This window comes from Solanum verrucosum, unplaced genomic scaffold (genome assembly GCF_900185275.1).
Source record: "Solanum verrucosum unplaced genomic scaffold, falcon-dt-bn FXZP01000028.1, whole genome shotgun sequence".
NCBI lineage: Eukaryota > Viridiplantae > Streptophyta > Magnoliopsida > Solanales > Solanaceae > Solanum > Solanum verrucosum.
Window position 1 is genome coordinate 822,465 of NW_026020183.1, and position 11,432 is coordinate 833,896.

The 11,432-nt window shown below is 37.4% G+C and overlaps 1 protein-coding gene across 1 annotated transcript; it reads right to left on the minus strand.

Moving 5' to 3' along the window:
* Positions 1 to 5,948: 5,948 nt before the first annotated feature.
* On the minus strand, positions 5,949 to 7,328 carry LOC125829279 (uncharacterized). The gene has a single exon (XM_049508528.1). It carries the CDS (start codon positions 7,326 to 7,328, stop codon positions 5,949 to 5,951), a length of 1,380 nt encoding a protein of 459 aa, XP_049364485.1.
* Between the last annotated feature and the right edge of the window lie 4,104 nt (positions 7,329 to 11,432).

Below are 11,432 nucleotides of genomic sequence, written 5' to 3' on the forward strand. Positions count from 1 at the left end.
CTCCAATGCTTTTCCCTTCTTCAATGCCTCAGATTATTTCCGATCTATCAAGGATGCAAACTTCATAAGTAAACGAGTTTGTAGATCCCATATTACTACATGTCTAGCCTAGATTTAAGAACTAACATCCTAAACTTAAAAGGAATATTCAATTATTTTCCTGCAGTTCCATCGGTCCAGCTACAACACAAGACAAACATAACCTTAGCTTATTTTCCATTAATACTCACGTGAGTGCAGCGAGGAATAGCCATGTCAATTCAATCTTTATTTAGAAAAGATGTGTGACCCATCTTACCATGATTTCTAGGGTAATTTTCCTCGCTCATTTAAAATAATCTCACTGAAAATTAACCCATTAATAGGAGACAAATTTGTCTCCAACAACCCAACACCACTATCCATTCTATATTCCTATCCAACCTTAATTGTGTAACAATAATTAGCACCCCTACTATTAATAACTAAACTTCAACCTAACACTACCACCACTGCAAACTCGTTCTTTCCAATGTCTCGTCTAATTCCAATAATATAATAATAATCATAAGACCTCTAATCAATATTAGCAAGCATTGTTGACCAATTTATTTTTCACATGAAACTCCAGCGAATTGTACTCGACAGTAACATACACGCATAGTACTACGATTTCATCCTTTTACCCCAATATTATAATAATAAAATAAATAACAATAATATGATCCATACCAATATATCAAATACACAACTTTAAGCTTGATTACCTGATGGAACAACCGCTTTGTGATTGCTGCAGGTATGGTTCCTCGCCTAAATCCTTATTCTTTCTACAAAATATTTTCTCCCTAATTATTATATAAGACCAATTATAAAAGTGTGAAAGTGGCCCACTATAAATTTTAATGTTATCTTCTTTAACCACCAATTAATTTAATTATTAAAATTACCCCACTAAATTCATAAATGTAGTGACGAATAGTCCAAAATACTCATTTAGAATCTATCGGAAAGTATTTTATGAAATAAAAAGCTCTAGTACTCAAAATGACCAAATGAGTCGTTACAGAGAGAACAGACTATTTATATTTATTGAACATACAAAAAATTTAAAGACTCAACATGAAAATACTTAACTATTGAGATAAAAATTGTTAGCATACACACACATGACAATCAAACAAGACACCAAAATTTTATCCCATAACTATTTTTTTATCCCATAACTATTTATTTTTATTTCTCACACCAAAAGACCCTAAAAAGTTTACAGAAAAAGAAAGTCATACATGAACCACTTTCAAATTGGAAACCGTTTCTTGCCTAATATATATTTTTTATCATGAAGATCAGTTTTGAAAATAGTCCATTACTACGATTTGTAATATATAAAGAGGAGCAGATCTTCCATTCTCATGAGACTATGATTTGTGTGAGATCGTGCAATGTTTAAGTTAGTAATTCTCATTTTTAGGTAGTTTTGGATTTCTTTTTCATTTATATTGATTTACAAAATCTTGTCAAGCTTTTTTTAAAAAAAAAAATCTTTATTTTAAGAGTTATAAAAATTTCTTAGTGTGCAAACATTTGTAACCGTAAATTATAGAAATTTTAATTGATTAAATAGATATGTTATTGGTTATGGTGCGTAATTTTTATTTTTTTTCTTAAAAATTTATATTTATGAAAACAGTTCGTCGTAAAAGAAATTGTAGACAATAAAATTCACAATAAAATTCGCGTCGAGAAAACAATAATCAAGAACGGAAAATTATAGCAACAATCGTTTTATTGATTTAGGTGCGAGTGTTACAATATCTATTTTTCCTCTGAATTCGCCTTTTCAAATATAATTCAAGGGCTCTTGAGCTTGATCTTGAACTTGAGATTTATCTCGATCTTGATCTCTATCTTGATCTTGATCTTCAACTTGGACTTGGACTTGGACTTGATTTTGAACTTTATCTTGATCTTGATCTTGATCTTGAACTTGAACTTTATCTTGATCTTGACTTCTAGTTGAATCCAAGGGCTTCGAGCTTGATCTTGAATCCGGCGGTCTTGATCTTGATCGTTCTTATCTTTATCGTTCTTGATCTTGATCGTTCTTGAGACTTGAATGCATGAATTCTTGAACTCTTGAACTTGTAGAGAAATCTGCAGCTTTTGATCCACGAGCTTTCTCTAGCTTCTTGTTAAAATTCTTGGTCTTCTATTATGAATTATGAGGACCCCTATTTATAGTTTTAAAATAGAGGAGTTGTGTTTAGAAGAGGACTCCCCCCGGCCAATCAGATTTAAGTGACATGGCATATGGGCTTTATGGAGCGGGCTTTAATTAAATTCATATTTATTGAATTTAAATAATTAACTCAATTATATTAATCCATAATATTTATTTGGACTAATATATTAATGAATTTAATATAATTCCAATCATTTTATAAATTTATATTTAATAAATTTTAAATGATTACAAATGCCCCCTGCTTCAAGTCTTGTCGAGATATTTTATCTTTCAAAGACTAGACTTGAAGTATTAATTAAATAATAATTTATTTGAGATTCCCCTGCAATGTTTAATTTGTTGTCTAACTCCAATACATGTAATTGGAGTGGGCACGTGAATCTACCACTTTCAAACATATATTTGACCAATTTGAATCATGATAGGAGGCAAATATATGCTTCTTAAAAAGCAATAAGAAAACCAATTTGACTAGGACTATATTTCCGTCAATTACTTTAGCATAGCCAAAAAGGAATTGCTATTAGTCTAGGAGAGGGATTTTATGATGCCATTTAAATTCAAAATGTAGTTGAACTAGGAATTGTAGTCCCACTTAATTTCAAATTCATATCCTTTTTCATTGTCCTAGCAAAAAAAGGAATTGTAATTGGACTAGGAGAGAGATTTTATTCCCACCACATGACATCTATAAATAGACACATAGTATCCATAATTTTGTCTTCAATTGCAGATTGTGAGCTACGAGCCTGTGACGAAAGGGGCATAATTCAAGGTAGTTTTCCTCCCTTTTTCTGATTTTCGTCACCCTTTCTACAGCTTGACACGTTTGTCGTAGAAAATTCATATCTCATTGTAGAAAAATCGAAATCAAGAACGGTTTGATTTTTCAGAAACTAAACTTCTCGATCTCTAACATATCCAAAATTCGGAATTTAATACCTTCAGAATATTTCTGGATGATTTTTTTTTTAGTTAGCTTTAAATTCTGTCATGCTGAAAATTCCAGATTTGTGTGGCTTTACTAAAACTCTTGTGTCTTGATGTAGGAACGACGAAATCACAAGCCGCTTGATTATTTAGAATCTAGACACAAAGGTCTACAATATATCCGAAATTCAAGGTTTAATACCTTCAGAATCTTTCTAGGTGATTTTTTGAAGTTAACTTTAAATTCTGTCATGCAGCTGATATTCTTAAGGCGAAAGAGGATAGATACACATCCCCACCCTAAGAAAGGTAATTTATGGTATTCTTATGGCGAAAAGAGGATGGATACGCATCCCCGCCCTAAGAAAGGTAATCTAAAGGTATTCTTTAAGGTGAAAAGAGGATGGATACTCATCTCCGCCCTAAGAAAGGTAATCTAAAGGTATTCTTTAAGGCGAAAAGAGGATGGATACGCATCCCCGCCCTAAGAAAGGTAATCTAAAAGTATTCTTTAAGGCGAAAAGAGGATGGATACGCATCCCCGCCCTAAGAAAGGTAATCTAAAGGTATTCTTTAAGGTGAAAAGAGGATGAATACTCATCCCCGCCCTAAGAAAGGTATTCTTTAAGGCGAAAAGAGGATGGATACTCATCCCCGCCCTAAGAAAGGTAATCTAAAGGTATTCTTTAAGGCGAAAAAGAGGATGGATACCCATCCCCGCCCTAAGAAAGATAATCTAAATGTATTCTTTAAAGGCGAAAAGAGGATGGATACGCATCCCCGCCTTAAGGAAAGGTAACTTTATGGTATCCTTAATGTGAAAAGAGGATGGATACGCATCCTCACCTTAAGGAAGGTAATTTAGAGGTCAAGACTTGAAAAACTTCAACTTTCAAACTTCGAATAATTTGAAGACTTCAACTTGCAGGCTTAAAGAATTTGAAGACCTCAACTTGCAGACTTGAAGAATTTGAAGACATCAACTTGCAGACTTGAAGAATTTGAAGACATCAACTTGCAAACTTTGAAGAATTTGAAGACTTCAACTTGCATACTTGGAATACTTGAAGACCTTCAGCCTGTATACTTGGAGGATTTGAAGACTTCAACTTGCATACTTAGAAGACTTTGAAGACATCAACTTGCAGACTTGAAGAATTTGAAGACATCAACTTGCAGACTTGAAGAATTTGAAGACATCAACTTGCATACTTTGAAGAATTTGAAAACTTCAACTTGCATACTTGGAAGACTTGAAGACCTTCAGCCTGTATACTTGGAGGATTTGAAGACTTCAACTTGCATACTTGGAAGACTTGAAGACCTTCAGCCTGTATACTTGGAGGATTTGAAGACTTCAACTTGTATACTTGGAAGACTTGAAGACCTTCATCCTATATACCTGGAGGATTTGAAGACTTCAACTTGCATACTTGGAAGACTTGAAGACCTTCAGCCTGTATACTTGGAGGATTTGAAGACTTCAACTTGCATACTTGGAAGACTTGAAGACCTTCAGCCTGTATACTTGGAGGATTTGAAGACTTCAACTTGCATACTTAGAAGAATTGAAGACCTTCAGCCTATATACTTGGAGGATTTGAATACTTCAACTTGCATACTTGGAAGACTTGAAGACCTTCATCCTGTATACTTGGAGGATTTGAAGACTTCAACTTGCATACTTAGAAGACTTGAAGACTTCAATTTTAAAGAAACTTCAAGCATGTTGTTAACCGAACTCATTTTTTTTAAGGTTTGCCCCCATCTATTGACCAATGAATACTTCGTACAAGTCTAAAGTTTGATGGGACAAAATATAAAACAAAATACTTACCGTTTTGATTGTCATATGACAGACCAAGTGGGAACATGTGGTTTTTTGACACTCATCCAATTGAACTTAGAATATATTCTAAGCGCCTACGTACCTCAGTGAAGAGGATCAAGTCACAACGTAGTTCTAGGGGATTAAGTGATTTTTTTTGTTTTTTTTTTATGTGCCGTACACAGTTTATACTCTTGCGGGCCAGGAGTGACATGCAGTTTAGGCTCGTACCTTAAGGAGCATCATCTTACTTCAAGGGTAGTACCTCTTTAGGAATTTTGCATTAATAGGACCAATCCTTACGCCATCTGCATCAACAAGCTTGTAAGCACCATGAGAATATGCTTCTTGTACGACATATGGTCCATCCCACTTTGAGGTAAATTTGCCCCCAGACTTGTGCGAAGTAATAATGGGTCTTCTTACTGCGAGAACTTGGTCTCCAACTTGAAAACACCTCAAGCGAACTTTCTTATTGAAAGCACGAGATAGACGAGCTTGATAACATTCAAGGTTTTGTTGGGCTTCTAGCCTCTTTTCGTCAAGTGCTTCTAACTCAGCAAGACGCAGTCAAGCATTTTCTTCTTCAGTGAGCCCTTCTTGAATGGCAAGTCTTAAGGAAGGTATTTGACGCTCGAGTGGCAGGACTGCTTTAACTCCGAAAGCAAGTGAATATGGTGTTGCTTGAGTTGGAGTGCGGTATGTCGTTCTATATGCCCACAAAGCTTCTTCCATTCTTTCATGCCAATCTCGTTTGGACTTGGAGATAACTTTCTTGAGGAGGTTGCATAGAGTTTTATTAAATGCTTCAGCAAGACCATTGGCGGCAGCATGATACATAGAAGATTTACGCTGCTTGAAGTTAAAAAGATCACAAATTTTGTTCATTAACTTATTATCAAATGGCTTGCCATTGTCTGTTATAATGTAGCGAGGGATGCCAAAGCGATATATGATATTCACTCAGATAAAATTTGCAACATTCTCTTTCTTCACTTCTTTAAGAGCGACAGCTTCAGCCCATTTTAAGAAGTAATCTGTTGCAGCCAAGATGTACAAGTGTCCACCGAAAGATTTTGGTAGTGGTCCCACAACATCCAGTCCCCAAGCGTCAAATGGCCAAGATGCAATAGTTGGGTGCAATACTTTGGGCGGCTGATGTATAAAATTCGCATGAAATTGACAAGCATCGCACCTCCGAGCATAATCTAAGCAATCCTTCACCATGGTTGGCCAATAATACCCCATCCTCTTTATGTGAAAGTGGAGTTTTGGTCCAGATTGATGTGATCCACACACTCCCGAGTGTGCTTCTTGTAAAGCTTGAATTGCTTCTTCCTCTCCCAAACATCGTAATAGTACACCCTCAAATGATCTTCTATATAATGTGTCCTTGTAATAAAGGAAGCGAGGTGCACGACGACGAATGTTAGTCCTTCTCTTTGGATCTTCTGGAAGTATCCCATAACACATGTAGTCAATAATGGGTTGTCTCCACTCTTCTTTCGCGGCTTCAGAAACGGCGACGAAATGATTAAACTCATCTTCTATACATTCTTCCTCATTTGGCAGTGGTACTATCCATTTTTGACAAATAGTCACCTGCGTCTGATCAGGAAGGGTTAGTGTTGAAGTAAGAGCAGCCAATGCATCAGCTTTCTTATTCTCCGTTCTACGCACATGTTGAAGGGTTACATCTCCAAGCCATTCTATCAACTTTTGAGCATAATCATGATAAGGACGCAATTCAGGCTTCTTCACCTCATAACTTCCCAAGAGTTGGTTGATCACCAACTGAGAGTCACTAAAGACTTGTAAGTTTAATTGCTTCATGTCAACGGCCATCTCAAGTCCAAGTATCAACGCTTGGTATTCAGCGACATTATTGGAGCAACATTGCTTCAAAGAAAATGAGAATGGTAGGATCTCTTCTTGTGAAGTAATGAACACTACACCAGCACCAGCTCTGCCACGATGTGCAGCTCCATCAAAGTACATTTTCCAAGGAGGTAGAACTTCAATTAACATTGCATCTTCATCAGGAAGCTCATCAGTTAAATCCCAATCATTCGGTATCGGATGGTCTGCCAAGAAATCCGCCAATGCTTGTCCTTTCACAGCTTTTTGAGGGATGTACACGATCTCAAACTGTTGGAATTGGAGGTACCATCTTGCTAGTCGGTCACTAAGGACAGGTTTCGACATAACAAACTTGATGGGATTTGCTCTAGAAGTAAGACGAACAACATGTGCTTGAAAATAATGCTTCATCTTTTGAATTGAGAAGACTAGCGCCAAGCATAATTTTTCAATCGGTGAATAGTTCAGCTCATTTGGTGTCATCATTCTACTCAAGTAGTAAAGAGAGTTTTCTTTGCCTTCACTATTCTCTTAAGCTAACAGGGCTCCTACGGACCTTTCTTGTGCCACAATGTAGAGTATCAATGGCTTTCCAGGTATCGGGGCTGCCAAAACTGGAGGTTTTGCTAGATATGACTTGATACTTTTAAAGGCATCGCTACATGTTTCGTCCCAATTAAAAGGAGCGCCCTTCTTCATGAGATGACCGAATGGTTGACATCGTCCTGCTAGGTTTGAGATGAACCTCCTCAAGTAGGCTAGCTTTCCTTGGAGACTTTTTAACTCATGAATGTTTTGAGGTGCAGGCATCTTCAATATTGCATCAACTTTGGCTTGATCAATTTCAATTCCTCGATGTCTCACAATGAAGCCAAGGAACTTTCCAGAAGTAACTCCAAAGGCACACTTCAATGGATTCATCTGTAGTTGATATCTTCGAAGCAGCTCAAACACCATTCTTAAGTCTTTCAAATGATCACTCCTCTTTATGGATTTTACCACCAGGTCATCAACATAACATTCAACATTTTTATGAAGCAAGTCATCAAATATATTTTGCATAGCCCTTTGATATGTAGCACCAGCATTCTTTAAACCAAATGGCATCACTTTGTAGCAATAAATACCCTTAGGTGTGCGAAATGCGGTGAGTTCTTCATCCTTTGGAGCCATGCGGATTTGATTATAGCCAGAAGAACCGTCCATGAACGACATTGCCTCATATCCAGTGGTGGCATCAATCATCAGCTCTGGAATGGGAAGAGGAAACTCATCTTTAGGGCATGCATTATTAAGATCTCTAACACATACTCGAATTTGACCATTCTTCTTCTTCACAGGAACAATACTTGAAATTCATGTAGGATATTTAACCTCACGAATAAAGCCTGCCTCAATGAGTTTATTAACTTCATTTTCTATCAATGGAACCAAGTCTGGCCTAAAGCGTCTTTGAGCTTGCTTAATGGGCCGAGAACCATTTTTGACTGCCAACTAATGGACCGCTACTTTAGGATTCAATCCAGGCATTTCTTTATAACTCCAAGCGAAGACATCCCTATATTCTTTTAGTATATTCATATAAGCGATTTCTTCATCAACTTCTAGAAAGGCACTCAAGTAAGTTGGCCTTGGGTCTTCATCAGTGCCAATGTTAACTTCTTTCAAAGGGTCTATTGTGGTCTTTACTCCTTCTTCAAGTTCCGGTGGAGCATCTCCAGCATCTTCCTCTTCTAAAGGATCATTGTCATTGACAGATATATGACAACACCAGACAATATCTTCTAACTCTTCATCAATCTTTAATTGAGGCAGAGAATCGTACTCATTTTGGATTGTAACATGATTTGAGGAGCCTACACTTTCTTCATCTTCCTCGCGCTTCTTGGTGTAAACCACGGTGCGAACCTTTGCCTTAAGCTCCTCTTTACATGAAACTACAAGTTCCACTCGTCGCCTCATTCTAGAAGGAATTAAACTTTTGAAGCCCTTTCGAACCAACTGTGAAGCAGGCGTTGTAACTTTTAAATAACTTCTCAGATTCTTGTTTTTCTTCAATGGACCTAATCTCTTGAACACAGAAGTTCTTGCAGTCGATTCTCCGAGTCGATCAAAGACGGAAAACTTTTTATTGGGAGCAGCAACATCATCTTCAAAAGTTATATGATTATTACTTGCTCTTCTTACGGAGATGCGAACTGGCGGTGGTTGGTTATAGCCTATGCCCTCACGTGCTTGCCTGGTTTTATCAACTGATGGGAGTTTCCCTAATATTGATGGCTCATTAGGGTTATATCCAGCCTTCGCAAATAACTTGTAAGCATTAGGATCAAAACCTTCTACCGTGCGTTTTGTAGGGAGTGCTACATCTCGCACTTGATTTTGAGCGATTGTCTTTATTGACAGCTTTGAAGGCAAGTTTATTGCATCAATCCGTCTGATAGGAAAAGTTAGTCCTCTTAATGCATCTTCTTGAAGGTTAGATGATTTGACTTCTTCTTTCTTTACTTTTGGAACATAGCGAAGTCCAGAAGTCAGATTCTTCTTTGAAGACATGGTCTTCCCTTCATTGAGATTGGGACAAAGTACTTTAGTGTCAACTTTTACCTTTTCGACAGCTGTATCGATTATTTTGCTTGTGATCTTGTCATACTTGGTTGATTTGACATCATTAGATTTTGTCCCTTTAACAACATAAGTCTTCAAGTAGAATTTTGCATCGGCAAAGTGCGTCTCAACTTCGGTGAAAGGATTATCGTCTGCAACTATCTTCCTTTCAATCCCGTCTTCAAGATACTTCAAACATTGATAGTAAGAAGATGAGACAATTCTATTCTCGTGTACCCAAGTCCTACCAAGTAATATATTGTATGAAGTCTTTGCATCGATCACGTGCATCCATGCGCTTGATCGCAAATCTTCCATGTGAATTTCTAATTTAATAGAGCCTATAGACCTCTGTCCTCCTTGATTGAATCCTTGTATCAACAAACGACTTTCACTAAGTTCTTCGGTCGTGATGCCGAGTTCCTTCAATGTATGGATGGGCAGGATGTTAACTCCAGATCCTTCATCTATCAAGATTCTATTTATCTTCTTCTCTCGCACGTGACCAACCATATATAAAGGACGATTGTGTAGTGTTTCACCAAACAGAAGATCGTTATCTGTGAATGTGATTTTTGTATCACATGTATAAGCTTCTTGGGAAGAAGGTTCAATAGGCTTTTCAGAAGATGAAGGAGCCATCATTGACGAGATTTCCCTTGTTGCTTTTTCTTCGCCACTAGGAGACACTTTTGGTGAGGATTCTCTCGTTGTCCCTTCTCTGTCAGTTGGAGACACCTTCATTGTTTCTTCTTTATCAGCATTAAAACATGATGCCTCAACATTTTCTTGAGTAGACTTTGTGTGCAACCAACTTGGTAAGAATTCTTCTAGAGTTACAGGATGTCGGGGTTTCTGGTAGTGATGCACTTCTACCTTCGCCTTCTTTGGGCGCTTGATTGATTTCTGCTTCACCGGTTTCTTCACCATTTTCTTTCTACTTGGTTTCTCACATGAGTCTTTTTGTAAGCTTGACTTGTTGCGTCTTCGCCTAGTCACAAGAATCCAGCCTTCATCACCATCTATATCAACTTGAGATTTGTCTAGCTCCAATGAATCTTCTTCATGCTTTTTAGCGATATGTATTTGGATCGGATCGAGCGAGCCGAATGTGATGGAGATTTGATTAGAACTAGCTTTCTCATCATCAAGGACAATCTTCTTTTCTCTAACCAATCGCATCACACTATCCTTGAAGACAAAACATTTTTCAAGAGGATGACTCACAAGTCTATGATATTTGCAATAATTTGGGTCATCAACTTTTCCAGCTTCATCAGGCCGCTTTATCTCTGGCAACTCAATGAGCTTTAATTCAAGCAACTCATCGAAAATATCAGAAACATCAGAATCCAAGAAGGGGTATTCTTTTTCTTGCATTTCCCTTAGGATTGATTTTTGGTCTGAACGCGCTTGAGAACTTGTTCTCACACTTTGCTTCTTCCCTTCCTTCGTAGTGAACTTTACAGGTGACACATTAACATTCATTGACTCTTTGTTGTCGTTCTTGGGCACAAATTTGCTCCATCTCTTAGGTTCCTGCTTGTCTCTTCCTTTGCGAGGGTCATGTACAAACGTCATATCCTTTCCTGCAGAGGACATGCTCAATTCCATATCATGAGCACGAGTAGCTAGATCTTCAAAGGATTTTGGTTTTATTCCTTGTAAGATATAAAGAAGCTCCCAGTGCATCCCTTGGATACACATTTCTATTGCAGAAGCTTCACTAAGCCTATCCTTGCAATTCAGGCTCCCGTTCCTCCATCGATTTATGAAGTCTATGGCTGGTTCATCCTTCCTTTGGCGAGTATTCGTAAGTTCTACCATGCTTACAGTACGCCTCGTGCTATAGAATCGATTGAGAAACTCGTGCTCTAGTTGTTCCCAACTATCAATAGAATTGGGCTCAAGATCTGTATACCAATCAAAGGCATTTCCTTTTAGAGACCGGACAAACTGCTTGACAAGATAGTCTCCATA

Coding starts and splice junctions, on each gene's coding strand:
- LOC125829279 (XM_049508528.1), bottom strand. CDS start 7,328: ATGACACCAAATGAGCTGAACTATTCACCGATTGAAAAATTATGCTTG.